Genomic DNA, 18,923 nt, shown 5'->3' with positions numbered 1-18,923 from the left:
GATGTTACCAAATCAGCCACCAAGAAGCCTGCAGCGGCTCCTCTCACTCGCACCTCACCAGCCAAGTCCACCAAACCTGAGACTCCCAAATCAGCCTCCGCGTCCAAGCCAGACTCCACCCCTAAGAAGCCGGCTGCCAGCAGCAAGGCCGCAGACACCAAGAAGACGCCAAGCAAGCCCACGCCTTCAAAGGATGTCAGTGCTGGCCCCAAGACCCCTAGTACCAAGCCAGCAGGGAAGGCTTCCACCCCTAAGAAGACTGTGGGCAGCAACACCCCCATGGCAGTAAAGCGTGGCCCCAAACCCACAACGGCGGCAGAGCCCGCGACTGAAGCTGGTGAGACACAGGACGCCGCTGTTGCTGCCGCCATAGCTGCAGCTTCCTCGGCTGCTGTAGTCTCCATAGCAACTTCGGAAGAAGCAGTGGTGGCTGCAGTCCCAGAGGAGAAGGAGACTGTGCCCCCTCCGGCCAGCCAGCCAGAGGAGGCCCCAGAGGCCTTTATCTCTCAGCTGTCAGGTCAGCTGGACCTGGTCCACCTGGACGAGCCAGCAGACATAGTGTCTCCCCTGGGCACCACGGTCATGTCCCCTCCATGCTCCCCCACTGGGCACATGTCCCCGGTCAGGGAGCCCCAGAATGCCTTTGCTCTGCTGGACATGCACGTCCAGCCAGAACCCAGGTCCCAGAGACAGTCTGCCATGGCTCCACAGAGCCCAGTCCAGGAGGAGGTGATATTCCAGCCAGACCCCTGTGGCCAGAACCAGTCTGCCACGGCTCCACAAAGCCCGGTCCAGGAGGAGGTGGTATTCCAGCCAGACTCCTGGGCCCAGAACCAGTCTGCCACGGCTCCACAGAGCCCGGTCCAGGAGGAGGTGATATTCCAGCCAGACCCCTGTGGCCAGAACCAGTCTGCCACGGCTCCACAGAGCCCGGTCCAGGAGGAGGTGATATTCCAGCCAGACTCCTGGGCCCAGAACCAGTCTGCCATGGCTCCACAGAGCCCGGTCCAGGAGGAGGTGATATTCCAGCCAGACTCCTGGGCCCAGAACCAGTCTGCCATGGCTCCACAGAGCCCGGTCCAGGAGGAGGTGATATTCCAGCCAGACTCCTGGGCCCAGAACCAGTCTGCCATGTCTCCACAGAGCCCGATCCAGGAGGAGGGGAAGGTCCAGCCAGATGAGCAGCAGGAGGACCTCCTCATACCCTCCTCTTCAGCCCCTCCTGCGTTCAGCATGATGTCTCAGCCCATGGATGAGTTCACCTCAGGGGTCCTGGTCTCTCCCTCTCAGGACCAGGAGGAGGCAGTGGAGAAGGCAGATGAGGAGATCAACGAAGATGATGACAATGAGGAGGAGGAAGAGGAGAGGACGGTGGGCAAGCCGACATCACTGTTTGACATGAGTAGCTCTCAGCCCTCTGAGGAGGCAAAGCCTGCAGGCTTCGGTGGTGCCACCAGTTGGCATGGGGATGACCTCTTGTCAGGGATGGACTCTGAGGATGTGAGCAGCCGCCTGCAGGGGTCGTCAGAGATTATCAGCATCCAGCATACGGGCCTGCTGCAGGGTACCCAGAGCTCCTATGATCTGGTAGACTCCAGCCTCAAGGGCTCCGAGGGAGAAGGGGCCTTCATGTGCTCCCCCGATGTGGAGACCCTGGCCAACGAGGAGCAGGAGGAGGAAGATGAGGATGAGGAAGAGGATAGGAAAGTGTGCAAGCCGACATCACTGTTTGACATGAGTAGCTCTCAGCCCTCTGAGGAGGCCAAGCCTGCAGGCTTCGGTGGTGCCACCAGTTGGCATGGGGATGACCTCTTGTCAGGGATGGACTCTGAGGATGTGAGCAGCCGCCTGCAGGGGTCGTCAGAGATTAGCAGCATCCAGCATTCGGGCCTGCTGCAGGGTACCCAGAGCTCCTATGATCTGGTAGACTCCAGCCTCAAGGGCTCCGAGGGAGAAGGGGCCTTCATGTGCTCCCCCGATGTGGAGACTCTGGCCAACGAGGAGGAGGAAGATGAGGATGAGGAAGAGGATAGGAAAGTGTGCAAGCCGACATCACTGTTTGACATGAGTAGCTCTCAGCCCTCTGAGGAGGCCAAGCCTGCAGGCTTCGGTGGTGCCACCAGTTGGCATGGGGATGACCTCTTGTCAGGGATGGACTCTGAGGATGTGAGCAGCCGCCTGCAGGGGTCGTCAGAGATTAGCAGCATCCAGCATACGGGCCTGCTGCAGGGTGCCCAGAGCTCCTATGCTCTAGTAGACTCCAGCCTCAAGGGCTCCGAGGGAGAAGGGGCCTTCGTGTGCTCCCCCGATGTGGAGACCCTGGCCAACGAGGAGGAGCGAGTTGATGTTGATGATATGGACTTGAGCTCAGAGCGGGCAGTGGACCACCGGAAGGTGTGTCAGCAGGAGGATGAGGAGGAGGATGATGAAGATGTGGAGATGCCCAGCGAAGGGGTGACGGAGAGTGGACTGGAGAGCTGTGGGAACGCAGACGAGGACGACTACACAGAGGAGGACCGCTTGGATAACCTCAACCGTTCGCCCATCCCACCTTCCTCAGCCTGGGGTCAGACAAACCCCTTCACTGACCCCTGGGCCCAGCCCCACCTCTCCTCCCCCCACACCGCTTCCAGCCCCCTGTCTGACCACGGGGCTGACGGCCCTGAGACGCCCACCCAGTCCTCTGCACAGGCCTGGTTGGATCTCAGTGCCCCCTCTCTGATGCTCCAGTCAGAGCAGCCCTCAGAGCCCCAGTCTGCCCCTGAGGAGATGGAGAACTCCTCCCCAGCCCCCCCAGGGCCCCCTGCTGTGGGCATGTCTCAGTCCAGCACCCTGAGTGGCACGGCCCTGGCCGTCCACAGCAGCAGTGAAACCAGCACTCCCGAGGAGCTCCGTGACTATGACAGCAGCTCCGGGGTGGAGTCACGCTCTGACAAGCAGCAGACCCCCGTGCCATCCAATGTGCAGCCTGACCTGGAGCAGGACTTGGGCATCCATCTGGAGCGAGGTGACGAGGAGGAGGAGGCTGAGACGCTCCCTGCTGACGAGGTCCTGGGAGCAGGCCCTCCTACTGCCCCCGCCTCTGCCCCCTCCTCCCCCTCCACCTCGGGAGACGAGGCCAGCGACACGGAGGGTGAGATGCAGATCAACAACCCAGATGTCACCATGGATGACAGTGCTGAGTTCGACAGCCCACCGCCCGCCTGTATCCTGCCTGCCCTGGAAGAGGAGGTGGTGGAGGCGCCGGCCGGAGAAGGAGAGGAGGACGGGGGTGGCGGCACGCCCCAGTCTGCCAACTCGGTGGCGTCTTACGGCTTTGACTGCACCATGTCCAACTCCAACGCCCACTCCACTGCCGAGAGCTGCGGTAAGAGCCCCGGCATCTTCTCCCTGGAGAACGAGGACCAGTTGCCCGAGGAGGCCAAGGACCCCTCCCTCATCAAGGAGCTGACCCTGCCTGCAGCAGCCGCCCAGTCAGAGGAGCTGCTGGGAGGCCCTGTAGACCTGCTGCCCCTGGGCCAGCCTGGGGACCAGCACCACTACATGCTGGGGGGGAAGATGGATGCTGACGACCTGGAGGAGGCCAACACCCTGGAGGACTCCCTCCGCCTGGGGCCCCAGCATGCCGGGCAGGCCAGCGAGGGCCAGCCACCCTACTACTCTGCTATATGCGATAAGACTGATAGCTTTCTGGCAGGTAACGTATAAGTCCCTACCCCTGGAATGCACCTTCTCCCTCGCACCCCTCCCCCCTTGTTGTTCTTAGTTTTTCTCTCGGGGTGGGTTAGATGGTTTAGAAAAACAAGCAAATGATGGTAGGAAACAAAAAAAGGCAAGGGGAACGAAAGACTGTAGATCAGTGAAGCCTCCCTCTTTCATACTACTATTATGGTTATGAATGTATGGCACTACTTTATGTACAATAGCTACTAGCTACCATTTTCTATTAGAATGTTCTTTTTAAGTAATGCTGCGTACTCCATAACCCCTGAGGGGGTATTGACTGACTGGTCCGTTGGGACAAAGCTCTTAAAAGAAAAGGAGGAGTAAAACGAGAATGGACTCTACCTACATGTGTATTTATCCTACTGTTTTTACCAAACAAATGTCAATTCTTTTTTTTGTACTTGTTTTGTTGGAACCCGGTCCTGCCTCCCCTATGTTACACGCTCCATTTTATCCTGCACCATAGAGATAGTCCTACTCTCTCTTTTTACAAGTTTGTCTTCTTGTTTTCAACAACATTTTAGTATCGAATGAAGGCTAGATATTTAACATGGCTTTCCTCCCTTACAGAGTGTTCGATTTGAAGTTTGTCTAGTTTTAATTTGCGCTACAGGAAGTTTGCCTCTCCCTGCATAGATTATCATGGCAAGTAACGTTGTCATGTACAGTGTGTTTTGAGGCATCTGTTTTAAGTGGTCATGCTTCATGCCTCTTAGTTGATCATTTGTGCTTCAGAACCAACTAACAACTATTTGTGGGAAAAAAACCTTCATTCCTCTGCATTTAGAATGACGCTCACTGAAAACGCTTTTCTCACTGAAACGCTTTTAGTGATATTGGATAGTTCAACTTGCATGTACTAACATTGAAATTGTATCTGTTTAAACCATTATACACTAGGGATGTTCATAAATGAATGGTTCATGCTAAGTAGGTTTTTCAAAATTCCATTAAACATCATTGCAAGGCACGTTGTTCCTGTTTCTTGTTATTTCCCATTAGCATCAATTGTTGTCTAGGTCAGTTTTATGTATTTAAATGACATCACTGTCCTCACCATGGGAATCACTTCCCATCAGGAAGTGAAGTTTTATCTGTGGAATGGTGTTGATGCGCAATGGAATTTTGGTTAGGAGGCAATCCACCTGGTGTCCCATACCCTGTCTTCCAGCATGTATATGTTTCTCTCTAACCCCTGTGGATTCAACACAGACCAACACCACATTTTGTAAACGTCCTTGGTAGGTGGTACTCCCCAAACAGACACCAGGGAAGACTCCTGCTCCTGGGTCCCTTTACTGTATGCCCTGAAGGTTTTACATCCTCTGCGATGTGAAGCCTGCTCAAACCTGCCTGTATCCTCCCGAATGCTCCACCCAACACACACACACACACACACACAAACATACTGGCATTACCCCACACCCACCTGAATGTGTCTTAAGAAGAAGCTGAAGCGGAGGAGAGATCTGACTCCATCCTGCCTGCTCCTGCTCAACCCAGACAGGGAAAACCCTTGGATCCCTGTGTTTGTCTGTCCTGAAATCAGAGCATCCCTTGTTCCTCCTCTCCTACCTTCTGCACCGTTATGGGCTTCCTAAAATAAAATAAAAAGCCAGATTTGGCTTTTTGCACAGTAGGCCTATCATGAACATACAGGCGTCTCTCATGATGTTGCTTTGGGAACGCTCTGTTCCATGTATAGTACTGTACGTGTCTGTTGGGACACCATGGCTGCCCTTGATTAAGGCATGGTCAGTGTTGAGGTACACGTTTTTGTAATTAGCTGAGCAGGTCCCCGGGGCATCCTTGTATTGGCTGAGTTGATTTTTGATGTGGGATAGAATGCTTTTCAAAGCAGTCAGGTGTACATATGAAGAAGCTATATGGTTGGTCAAAAACTTTTTCATCAGAGTAGTTTATGATTTAGTTCTTAAGTAAAATGGTTAATCCCTTGTTCCCCATTTTCTTTGTCTAGTCCCTGGCTTGTCAGGTCTTGCATGTTAATTCTCATGTTATCAAAATCTAGCCTTTATGTGGGGATATTTCCCTGGGACATTTTTAGATGTGTCAATTCACATCTGGATTAATGGTGGTTAAATGCCAGATCATAGAGGCAGGGGAGATTAATTTCTCCTAGTCATGTGATCTTTATCCCTTATTATGGCTACATCTAGTTCTGAGTTTCAGGCCAGCATCTTGAGGGCAAAGACAAACTTAAGACAAAATGATTTGCGCACCACTTTATTACATTGTATGAATGGGTTGCAAATTGATCTAAATTACCTCAACTCTGACGCAATTACGTGAGATTTTAGTTCTGCGTTTCCGAGGTTACAATTACCAGACAAATATGGGAAAGCGATTACATTTTAAGATGTGATTGGCCACTGCTGTTACATCTGTTTAGATAATGTTCCATGTCAGGAACTGTCTGAAATGTCGTATCATATTAAATGTATAGACATGTACTGTAGTAGCTGTTGATGAATCCATGAAGTGTCTCCACAATTTAACAATTGTAGTTCAACCTCAACTCAATGTCGTCTTCATAACCTTTTTTCAAAATGATTTGAGAGCAAACTCTAGACCTCATTTGACTCTAATACTGATAGTCTATATAGTAGATGGATTATGTAATATGTATTAGATTAGGTCCTAGATGTTGGCAAGTACTCCAATCAGACAGATATCATGTTAATAATGAGTCATTGTATGTTCCAATAAGTTAAGGGATGATTTAGGATGAGTCCAGGATGCATGCCATCCTCTGTACTCGTTTTCCACTACTCAGTCGCTATTACCCTCGGGGACATTTGAAGCCAGACCACAAAGATTCGATGTGACGGTCTGATCAGTAAGAATTTAATATGTCCTTCCACACCACAAATGTATACCCAAAAATAACAGAATACAACGACTGTTAGGTTTGTTATAATACTTAGATGAGCCAATATATAACAGAATAGTAAACTGGTCAAACACTTAATTTATTTGTCCTTTTTCAACTGATCGAGATAGGTTTCTGTTTGCGTTTGCTTTATTCCTTTGTGTAAAGACGTCAATCCCTCAGCACTTCCCTCATTTTGCTTTACGTCTTCCCTCCACTCCTTTTGATTCTTCTCCTTGAATCCTCTGGCCCTGGATGCTGTCCTACCCCTCCTTTTTGGTGCATGCGTCTCTAACGCACATCCCAAGTTATCTTGACTGTCTAGCAGGAGGGCCCAAGAGTGATGAAGCGGAGACCGAAGAGTCCCACCAGTCACAACAGAAGCAGAGAGAGCCACCCGTGGGCCTACGGGAGGAGGACCACATCCAGCTTCCTCCTCATCTCGTAGTGAACGGCCACTACATCGCAGAGCAGCAGTGCAACAGGAGACCCACTGACACCACCTCCAGGTCCCTCCAGTCTGCAGCTGTAGCCAATGGTCAGCTGCACAGGCTGGAGCAGCACCAGAAGCACCTGAGAGAGCGGCAGGAGCAGGAGAGGCAGAAGAGGCAGTGGCTAGAGGAGGAGTGTCTGAGGCAGGAGCAGCAGATGCAGCTGGAAAGGCAGCGTCGGGAGCTCCTCCAGCTCCAACTCCAGCAGCAGCAGCAGGAGCACAGACACCGCCGCCAGGTGCTGCAGTGGCAGCTAGAGCTGGAGCAACAGCTCAAACAACAGCTCAGACAGCAACAGAAACAACAGCAGCAGCAGTTGAGGAGTCTGTCTGCAGTCATGCTCTCCCCATCCTCTGGGCTCTGCACCATCTATGAGGCCATGGAAACCAGCGAGGAGGAGGACGAGGGTCAGGAAAGAAAGCAGAACAGAGAGAGGGAAACAAGGATGCCGCAGGAGAAGTGGACATCCAAGCAGACCTGGCCAGAGTCACGCCAGCAGGGGCCGCGTCCCATTCCTCCAACGGACCTGGACTGGAGCAAGAAGGTGGACATTGTTCAGCAGCTCATCAACCAAACCCTGCTGCTGTCCGGGGACAGGGGTTGCCCCCCTCTGCTCCTGCTGCCTGTGGGGAGCGGGGGCACCCTGAGCCCCCTGGAGAGCAGCATGTGGCCCAAACTGCTGTCCCCGCTCAGTCCCCCCTCTGCCACTGTCACCTCTGTTAGCAGCTACTCCCCAGACAGCCAGGGCAGCTCCCCCCAGGGAGACTGGACCGTGGTGGAGCTGGAGACACAGCACTGAAAGCCAGGAGAGGAGGACACACCACTCATCACTGTCGTATCTATGCACTGCATACTGTATTCACACGACACAAGTTGGCACTGCATCTCCACACTACAAATTCATGACATGGACCAACATAACAGTGAGGTACACTGATTAAACCACACGACCTCACAAAAAGAGCATGCTATACATTCTAACTTCATATCTACATAGAAATCCACATTTACTGTATTGTAAAACTAATCTTCAGAGAATGCTATATATTATTACTCATCAGTGGAGAATTAAGAATGGCACAGCCCCCATTGGTACTGCATCTAATATACTGTAATAATACACATAGGATTACTATATATATATATATATACACTGCTCAAAAAAATAAAGGGAACACTTAAACAACACAATGTAACTCCAAATCAATCACACTTCTGTGAAATCAAACTGTCCACTTAGGAAGCAACACTGATTGACAATAAATTTCACATGCTGTTGTGCAAATGGAATAGACAAAAGGTGGAAATTATAGGCAATTAGCAAGACACCCCCAAAAAAGGAGTGATTCTGCAGGTGGTGACCACAGACAACTTCTCAGTTCCTATGCTTCCTGGCTGATGTTTTGGTCACTTTTGAATGCTGGCGGTGCTCTCACTCTAGTGGTAGCATGAGACGGAGTCTACAACCCACACAAGTGGCTCAGGTAGTGCAGTTCATCCAGGATGGCACATCAATGCGAGCTGTGGCAAAAAGGTTTGCTGTGTCTGTCAGCGTAGTGTCCAGAGCATGGAGGCGCTACCAGGAGACAGGCCAGTACATCAGGAGACGTGGAGGAGGCCGTAGGAGGGCAACAACCCAGCAGCAGGACCGCTACCTCCGCCTTTGTGCAAGGAGGTGCACTGCCAGAGCCCTGCAAAATGACCTCCAGCAGGCCACAGATGTGCATGTGTCAGCATATGGTCTCACAAGGGGTCTGAGGATCTCATCTCGGTACCTAATGGCAGTCAGGCTACCTCTGGCGAGCACATGGAGGGCTGTGCGGCCCCACAAAGAAATGCCACCCCACACCATGACTGACCCACCGCCAAACCGGTCATGCTGGAGGATGTTGCAGGCAGCAGAACGTTCTCCACGGCGTCTCCAGACTCTGTCACGTCTGTCACATGTGCCCATGTGCTCAGTGTGAACCTGCTTTCATCTGTGAAGAGCACAGGGCGTCAGTGGCGAATTTGCCAATCTTGGTGTTCTCTGGCAAATGCCAAACGCCCTGCACGGTGTTGGGCTGTAAGCACAACCCCCACCTGTGGACGTCGGGCCCTCATACCACCCTCATGGAGTCTGTTTCTGACCGTTTGAGCAGACACATGCACATTTGTGGCCTGCTGGAGGTCATTTTGCAGGGCTCTGGCAGTGCTCCTCCTGCTCAAAGGCGGAGGTAGCGGTCCTGCTGCTGGGTTGTTGCCCTCCTACAGCCTCCTCCACGTCTCCTGATGTACTGGCCTGTCTCCTGGTAGCGCCTCCATGCTCTGGACACTACGCTGACAGACACAGCAAACCTTCTTGCCACAGCTCGCATTGATGTGCCATCCTGGATGAGCTGCACTACCTGAGCCACTTCAAAAGTGACCAAAACATCAGCCAGGAAGCATAGGAACTGAGAAGTGGTCCGTGGTCACCACCTGCAGAATCACTCCTTTTTTGGGGGTGTCTTGCTAATTGCCTATAATTTCCACCTTTTGTCTATTCCATTTGCACAACAGCATGTGAAATTTATTGTCAATCAGTGTTGCTTCCTAAGTGGACAGTTTGATTTCACAGAAGTGTGATTGACTTGGAGTTACATTGTGTTGTTTAAGTGTTCCCTTTATTTTTTTGAGCAGTGTATATATTTTGTATTTGATCTCTGTATTGCTTTGAACCAAACCACAAATTTGATTAACTGTACAGTATGAACCTTATTCTGAGCGATAGTTATGACAGTGCACTTGTTAATTATTTTAAATGTTACAGGTAAGTGGGACTAGATTAGACTTGGTTGTGTTAAATTATCATCAACTTCAAATCCTCAGAGAAGCTGTTTTGTATGTGGAGAAAATACTGCTGCTAGCTACGGTCTGGACCAAATGGACTGCTTTGAATTGACACAATCCTTTGTAGGAGAACACCCTTTTAAGGAGAGCGCAATGTCTCAAAATAATTGGGCTGTCAATCACACAGGAAAAGAGGGAGGGTGAGAGTAGGATGTCCTTGTTCTGCTCTGCCTTTCATAGTGGTGGTGAAGGGATTGGTGGAAGGAGGGGGGGGGGGGCTCACCCTGCATTCCAAAGCTATAACCTCATTTTTTGTGTTGGCCTTTATTCAATGGGTTTCCAAGGTTACAAATGATGTCATTATAGGAGAGAAACAGAAGTCTGAGACAGCGACAATACCACACAGAGAGAGCACAACACTCAGAGCACTGATAAAAATGTAACAAACTGTTCAGAGAATTACATCAACATACATTGCCCTTTATTAAATACGCCCCAGGAGAGGGAGTTATTTGCAGTCGTGATGAGGCAATGTTGTGAGATGGGAAACTGTATATGAAGTGTTTGAAGGACTTTAACAGTGTACTAAAGAAGTGCTGTGTTTGACCAATGCCATAATGGCTTAACGGAGGGGGAAACTAGGTTCCTGAAGCCTCCAACTTGAATACATGTTGGCTACATTTGTCAAATGAATATATTTCATCTATCTCAATCATGTCAACAGTTGATCTATCAACAAATTGATTTGATCTGTGAGCCACCTGTCTCTGTTTTGGAGTTTTGAATATTCAGGCAGTTTTGATTCCTGCTTGTATTACTTTGGTGTCAGGTCTACTATAGTATGTCATGCATGTACATCCTATTTGGGAAGGCTGCACAATGTCTGGGTAGGGTTTCAGTCGGGATGTAAAATTTGAAGCAATGTTAATACATTTGATATAATTCTACTGTTATGTGCAATCAGAAATGTATGGTGAATTGTGCAATATTAGTAATATCAGTCGCACATAATTTAGTTTAGATTTAATGAGAATTTTTGTTTATTTATGCAAGTTTGTTCTAATTTTAGCATCTATACAGGTATGTAGTATCTATAAATGTTTTATTTGCATTAATTGTTAAAGGCTATTATACTGTATGTCCTCTTTTAGTTCCGTTTGTAAATAGAGGTAGATGAACACTGCCATCTAATGGTTGAGTTAGACTACTGTAAAGAAATACTGTAACCCATGTAATCTGTCTTTAACCATTATCAGTACAGTAGGATATAAAATGTTAGTATTGTGCAAGCACATCTATGAAACTATTTTGACAGGTTGGCTAATATATTTAAAAGTATATCTGTATGTATCCACATGGTGATATTATAAATGTATGTGATGCTGTGTATGACAACTTATTTCAGTTTGAATGCAGCATTTGTGAAAAGGATATTTATGTAATACATTGTCCTTTAAATCGGTGGTGTCCAACTCATTTTGCCCTTGGGTCGCATTCGGTCTTCACCGAGGTCCGGAGGGACGCGTTAAAAATGTATTATTTGCTTGCAAAAAATAGTCCAGGGTCCATAAATGCTTGAATTTTTCGCTGTCTAGCTTTCGTTTCAATGACTGTTATCAAGCTGGACAGAGTGAAGAGCCTATACATGTACATCCATTATCATTTCTACACAGTTTTGATTTGGTTTTAGACCTTTCAAAAAACTATTTTCCCCCCCACCAAAAACAAACTCGTAGTGTATTTGAGGTTTTATAAAGACTTCTGAAGTTTGTAATTTCCACTTTGAAATGTCAGATTAGATTTTCCCTTATGTGAAATATCCATTTTAATTATAATCCACATAATTCACATTTCCTGTTGCCGCAGGATTATTTTCCTGCTGTAGCAAACTGTCTCAAATGAAGATCCTACATCTGTATAGACATGACTGGCCATCATCAAACATTTATAGTTCAAATAATCACCAGAGGCATACTATTAAGTACATTATAGGCCTAATCAGAGTTTGGAAAACCTAATATTATTTTCAAGCTCCTTCGTTGACTCTTGATCAATTTTGCTACATGGATTTGATTATTAAACTGTTGCTATTAAGTTGATTTATATTTGAGTTGTGTTTGTAGACTGTGATAGGCCTACTGTATGGTAATTCACTATTTAAGATAATTTTTAGGCTTGTGTCTGATACATGTATCATTAAGTACATTTAATATAACCATAATTTAGAAATAAAATGACTTTCAAGTAGCTCTTCCTATTTTTTTCTATTTTGTAACCAGGTTGGCAATGGCAACAAACACATTGATATGCTGACAGCATAACCTACTGTGAAAGACTGATGCCATGTAGTCTCTCTTGTCTAGACAGAGGGGTTGCCTCCACTGAAGTAGGCTATATATGATCGGTTGCCTCCCACAATGTACCAATGTTCAGGCTTCCTAGGGTCTGGGTTTACAGGCTTTCCACATACTAGAAGTAACATAGTTAACAGAACACTTAAATTAGGGTAAGGGGGATACCTAGTCAGTTGTACAACTGAATACTTTCAACTGAAATGTGTCTTCCGTATTTAACCCAACCTCTGAATCAGAGAGGTGCAGGTGGGCTGCCTTAATCGACATCCACAGTGCCCGGGGAACAGTAGGGTAACTGCCTTACTCGGGCAGAACAACAGATTTTTACCTTGTCAGCTTGGGGATTCGATCCAGCAAACTTTTGATTACTGTCCCAACGCTCTAACCACTAGGCTAATAGTATGATCTGTTACATTTGGTATGGTTACATAAGACCGAAGGTTACTGAAGGCAACAATAAAAGGCAGGTGGATCGGTGGGTGTATAATGCAAATGTCTAGCAATCCAAAGGTTGCGTATTCAAATCTCATCACAGACAACTGTAGCATTTTAGCAACTTTGCAATTACTTACTACTTTGCAACTACTTTGCCCATTAACCTAACTCCTAACCTTAACTTCTATCCTAGCTAATGTTAGCATTAGCCACCTAGCTAACTTTAGTGACAACAAATTGCAATTTGTAACATATCATACAAATTGTACATATCATATGAAATGGATGATGGACACCCACACATAATACATAATGTAACATATCATACTAATTTGAGAGTCACGGATTTTCGTTTCCTATGTTACGTCTACCCCTGATTCCAGGTTGCAACCTTTCAGAGACTAAATATCATGTACAGTTTGAGCAACAGTTTGGCCAACTAACCACTAGGCTTCACTAGTCTCTTTCAGTGATGGCCAGAGTCGGACAAAGAGTCGCTTAGCCTAAGCCTACCCTGTACAATTTTAAGTCCATGCCATTAAGTATCTCTCTTAATCCATTTAGTTCCACTACAACAAATGAACAATGAATGGTAAGGTACGTAGGTAGGTAGGCGGACAGACTCGGCCCATATGAATAAGGCGATATCACCAATAAGTCGTTTTTAGGGTTGCCAAGTGGTGAAGGAGGGCTTGCTTTATGAAATTACTAAAGAAAGGCGCGAAATTGTGATTTCTCGTCAACAGGTTTATTGCAATTGTAGTGATCACTTGACCAATAAGACGCGCGCCCCTCACTTGCGCTCAGCTACCCTCACTGGTTAGTTGCCCCCTCGAGCAACGAGCATCAGACAGTTTTTATACTGTTGATTGACGACCAGGCACGCACAAAGGAGCTCTCAAAAAGGGAGGAGTGGCGTAGGATAGCATTCATTTTCTCAGAGTAAGAAAATGTCAGGTATTTTTTTGTGGTTTATAGATATTTCGCCTGGATTTAAACTGGAAATGATAAGGTGAGCGGTAGGCTACGTAAGCGGGAGGCTATGTTATGTAGACGTAACGGTTCTTGTTCATAACCCGATTATAGGCTAGACGATGCAATGCATGGAAATAATAGCCTAATAATAATGTCGATTTTCGAGAGTGAGTGAAAAATGTAATGATGTCCATTTAGTATTATTTCTGTAGCTGTCATGTTCTCCAATTACATGGGGTAGAATGTCAGATGAACCAGTCAACGTCAGCCTTCAAACTACACAACATAGTTGAAAGGTGGACACGGTGACACGTAACTTCTTGCTCTTTTGGAACATGGACTAAAGAAGAGAATGATAGGCCTACAATGTTTATTTTGTCGATGCTCTCGCTCACCTGGGCAGAGACAGGCGCCGGTTAACTCTCAGTACAGTTCACTGTCGTTTTAAAGTGCTGAGGGTATTCGCCAATGTTGGCCTGCTCTTTGACTGCAAATAACTCCAAACGGACAGGAACTGATTTGATGGTGTCGTAGATCACTAAAATGATTTTATAATAAAAATTAATCAGCTACATTGAAGAAGACTTTGTCATCCCACCGCTGTGGTAGCCTGTGTGATACACAAGACACCAGATGGCTAACAACGACTCGATGCAAGTAAGTTTTCCAAGTTAGCATTGGACAGGGCTTTTCCTCGATTTAACATATTATGTTAGCCTGTGTTTGTCCTATTCGAAGAGATGCGTGCAGGTCATATTTGTAGGCTATTTCTTCTAATTGGGTTCGTGGTGACGTCTTTGAACGACAGGGACTGATGGTACATCGGGCCAAAGTACTATGGTGGTTTTAGACCGGTAGTAGCCCACTATAACCTACTGAGCCTTTAGTCCACACCATCACCTTGAAACTTTAGGTCTGTGTTTTCTGTCCCCCATGTTTGCAATGGTCAAACAGGGCATAATAATGGCAGGTGCTTACAGTGTGTGTTACCAAAGCAGTCTGACATATTTGTGCGGGTGTAGACACAAGTAATGACGTATTGATGATGTGTAGACCAACAAATACTGTACACACATATGTCTACTTTTTATACCTCACCCACCATATGGAAGAGAAATGACCTGTATGGAGCATTAGAGGGCCATTTCTTGTGGTACATAGTTGTTCCACTCAGGTGAGTTACAGTGCAGGGTGTCAGAGTCAAGGACCTAATTAAACAGGTCATGTTACCTTATGCTGCTTACACAGGTGTCATCTCAGTTCAGGAAACTGCATAGGAGGGAATTGTTACAAATTAGAGGCCAGTTTGAACTCACGCCAGAGCCCAACACATTAATATCTGTCTTCTGCAGCCTTGCAGGAAACCCACTGAGTTTGGGTCAGACCAAAGTCAGTGGTCCAGTACAAATTTCAAATAATAACATACATAAAACTACACATTCTATTTTAAGTTAGTGTATTACATGTAATCGACTTTCAGTGTACAGATGTGGTCAAATATACATGTTTACACAGGCAGCCCGATAGTTTTGAAAAATTTTCCACTAACTGTTCTTTTGACCAATCACATCTGATATTTTCAGATTAACTCTTTTTCAGACTTGATCTGATTGGTCAAACTACTAATTAATGACCAAAATATCAGAATTGGTCTGCCTGTGTAGATGCAGCCTTTTTTCTTCTAAAATAAATTGAATTAGGAAAAAAAAAAATGTTTTACTTGTGTATTTGTTTAACTTAGAACCGCACAGAACCAAGAAAAGAAAAGAACTAAATAAATAAAAAAATCCTGAATTAAATCATTAAAAATTCCAATTAATTTGGTTGGAGGCAGTGATTCTCATTTACTGTGTAATTTATTTAACCTTTGGTAAGTTGCAGGTGCCTACAGGGTAAAAATAGCCGTTCAACCAGTTTTGAAAAGAAAACACTGAACATTCTGCTCCATTGCACTTCATTGTAATGTGCAAGGGTGCCAACATATTTCACCACATCTGTTACTAGAAGGCATTTTTGCCTTTTGAGGGCCCTAAGTAAAATGTTGTTGGGGGCCCCACCTCACGGAAAAACATTTTAATGGCCCCCCTTTTGACAATGTAAAGAAACATTTTTAGAGATAATTTCCTGCAATTTGACAAATGTTGCTATGGGGCAACATGCTTGCATGCATTTTTTACATTTTGCCATGGAGAGGAGATAACATTTGGCAATTTTCTAACAAATTTCATGCAATTCTACTAATTTGCCATGGGGCGGAGGGAAAAATGTGCAGTTTTACAGCTAATTTCTTGAAATTCAAAAAATATTGCCATAGGATGGAAGGACATTTTTGCAGTCTTAAAGCTAATATCCTGCAATTCTGCACATTTTCCATGACTTATACCATGATAATATGATATCTGAGTGAGAGTGACTAATAAAATCAATGTGGGCCCCCAGGAGGTCAGGGCCCTTGGGCACGTGCCCTTTGTGCCTGGTCTATAATTTGACCATGATTACTACAAGTTTAGATAGCTGGCTAGATTTGGGCTAATTGAGTGACTATCAGTGATTGACATAGCAAGATAAAAAAAAGCTGATGCACAACAACATTTCTAAATTGCACCATGTGAATTATACTATTCTAACTCACAACAATAAGTTGAGACTCCGACTGAGTATTTTAAAAATATATATATATATTTGATCGGGGCCCCCTAGCGGCCGGAGGCCCTAAGCGACCACTTATGTCGCTTATGCCCAGGGCGGGCCGGTGCAACATCATGTGAAGTATGACCTACTGAACTGGGTCAGCAAGTAGCCTAAGCCTATATCACTAGGTGTCAGTGTCAGGTAAGCATCCGGTATCAAGGACACATGTAGGCTACAGTAAGTTCCTTCCAGTGGTGCCACTGTCAGACTTCTTCCCCCAGGAATTTTCCTCCAGAAACTTGAGATCAATCATTTGTTTTAAATGTACTCAATAAATTGGCATGTACATAATAATGCTCATGACTGTAAAATTGGGGGTGGCCTCTTGACTGACGTAAGTAGGCCTAGTTAGTGTTTCCATGAAAAAGAAGGTTTCCTGATTCCTGGAAAGCTAGCACTGTGACTGTGGGCAACACACATCAGAGGAGGGTGACAGAGGGTGTTTGTTGTTCATGTTTTGTATTCTCTTGTTCTACCTCTAGGCCTAGGTTCTTCTCTTCTTTTTCAGTTATGTTTAGCTCGTTTTGCAATGAGAGAGAAAATATTGCTTTGGATGGAAAAGATACATGCATTGACTTTGTGGAAATAATAATAGGCCCTGCAGGACTTTCATATATTTTAGGGATCTTTACTCAGCTTATTGAAAATCACCCAGTGCACACAAGCATTTCAATAGGGTTTAATTTATCCAGCAAACAATCCCCAATTTCTGCTTTTACACTGGTCAAAAATATTAACGCAACATTCAAAGATTTTACTGAGTTACATACAAGGAAATCAGTAAATTGAAAAAAATGCATTAGGCCCTAATCTATGGAATTCACATGACTGGGAATGCAGATATGCATCTGTTGGTCACAGATACCTTTAAAAAAAAAGATTGGGGCGTGGATCAGAAAACCAGTCAGTATCTGGTGTGACCACCATTTACCCCATGCAGCGCGACACATTTCCTTGGCATAGAGTTGATCAGGCTGTTGATTGTGGCCTGTGGAATTTTGTCCCACTCCTCTTCAATGGCCGTGTGAAGTTGCTGGATATTGGCGGGAACTGGAAAACGCTGTTGTACATGTCGATCCATAGTATCCCGAACATGCTCAATGGGTAACATGTCTGATGAGTATGCAGGCCAAAGAAGAACTGGGACATTTTCAGCTTCCAGGAATTGTGTACAGATCCTTGCGACATGAGGTGATTGCGGCAGATTAATGGCACAACAATGGGCCTCAGGATCTAGTCACGGTGTCTGTGCATTCAAATTGCCATCGATAAAATGCAATTGTGTTCGTTGTCCATAGCTTATGCCTGACCATACCATAACCCCACCGCCACCATGGGGCACTCTGTTCACAATGTTGAAATCAGCAAACCGCTCGCCCACACGACGTCATGTCTCCCATCTGCCCGGTACAGTTGAAACCGGGATTCATCCGTGAAGAGCACACTTTTCCAGCGTGCCAGTGGCCATAAAAAGATGACAATTTGCCCACGTTACGCCGCTGAACTGCAATCAGGTCAAGACCCTGGTGAGAAGCACGCAGATGAGCTTCCCTGAGATGGCTTCTGACAGTTTGTGCAGAAATTATTTGGTTGTGCAAACCCACAGTTTCATCAGCTGTCCGGGTGGCTGATCTCAGACGATCTCGCAGGTGAAGAAGCCGGATGTGGAGGTCCTTAGCTGGCGCGGTTACACGTGGTCTACGGTTGTGAGGCCGGTTGGACTTACTGCTAAATTATCTGAAACAACGTTGGAGGCGGCTTATGGTAGAGAAATTAACCTTAAATTCTCTGGCAACAGCTCTGGTGGATATTCCTGCAGTCGACATGCCAATTGCATGCTCCTTCAAAACTTGAGACATCTGTGGTATTGTGTTTGTGTGACAAAACTGCACATTTGTAATGATCATGCTGTTTAATCAGCTTCTTGATATGTCGAACCTGTCAGATTAATGGATTATCTTGGCAAAGGAGAAATCCTCACTAACAGGGACGTTAACACATTTGTGCACAATATTTGAGAGAAAAAAGTTTTTGTGCGAATGGAACATTTCTGTGATCTGGGATTTCAGCTCATGAAACATGGGACTAACACTTTACATGTTGCATTTATATTTTTGTTCAGTGTAGATTGTAGCATGGAGAAGAATGTTATCTCCAGGAGCAGTTGATTGGCTACACATAGATACTGAGAGATTGCTGATTGAGATCAAGCAGGCACGATGGCAATGATAGACGTCCCTGTTGGAGCAGACCTATACTGTGCATAGTGATTGGGCTTGATTGTTCTATTTCCCCTCAATACCTCATCAAGGCTTTACTGGGGGGGCATAATGTTTTTTTTGAAAGGGACACATTATCCATATGATCCTGTGCACATAATAGGGTTTAGTCCATCAGGGTGTATTTGTCTCTCTCTCTCTCTCGCTCTCTCTCTCTCTCTCTCTCTCTCTCTCTCTCTCTCTCCCACGTAGTCGTCCGCTCTCTCTCTCTCTCTCTCTCTCCCACTTAGTCGTCCGCTGTCTCTCTCTCTCTCTCTCTCTCTCTCTCTCT

The 18,923-nt window shown here is 46.3% G+C and overlaps 2 protein-coding genes across 5 annotated transcripts in view; both read left to right on the top strand.

Annotated features, from left to right (window-relative positions):
- Positions 1-4,696, top strand: part of LOC139576341 (uncharacterized) — a 29,042-nt gene extending 24,346 nt beyond the window's left edge. For all 3 annotated transcript variants that reach the window (XM_071402361.1, XM_071402353.1, XM_071402345.1), the window contains exon 5: positions 2-4,696. In XM_071402361.1, the coding sequence (XP_071258462.1) occupies positions 2-3,708 (3,707 nt within the window). In that variant the 3' untranslated portion in view covers positions 3,709-4,696. The remainder of the gene's footprint in view (position 1) is intronic.
- An 8,934-nt stretch (positions 4,697-13,630) lies between these two features.
- LOC139576320 (serine/threonine-protein kinase N2-like) overlaps positions 13,631-18,923 on the top strand; it is a 40,728-nt gene continuing 35,435 nt past the window's right edge. The window contains exon 1 of one of the 2 annotated variants that reach the window (XM_071402314.1): positions 13,631-13,649. Coding sequence is in view for 1 of the 2 variants with exons in the window: in XM_071402306.1 (XP_071258407.1) it covers positions 14,316-14,339 (24 nt within the window). In the remaining variant the exon portion in view is untranslated. Of the gene's footprint in view, positions 13,650-14,176; positions 14,340-18,923 lie in introns of those variants that run through there. The other variant, XM_071402306.1, reaches the window with a different exon arrangement.

The sequence above is a fragment of the Salvelinus alpinus genome, chromosome 1 (assembly GCF_045679555.1).
Source record: "Salvelinus alpinus chromosome 1, SLU_Salpinus.1, whole genome shotgun sequence".
NCBI lineage: Eukaryota > Metazoa > Chordata > Actinopteri > Salmoniformes > Salmonidae > Salvelinus > Salvelinus alpinus.
This window is presented reverse-complemented; position numbering and strand designations above follow the sequence as displayed.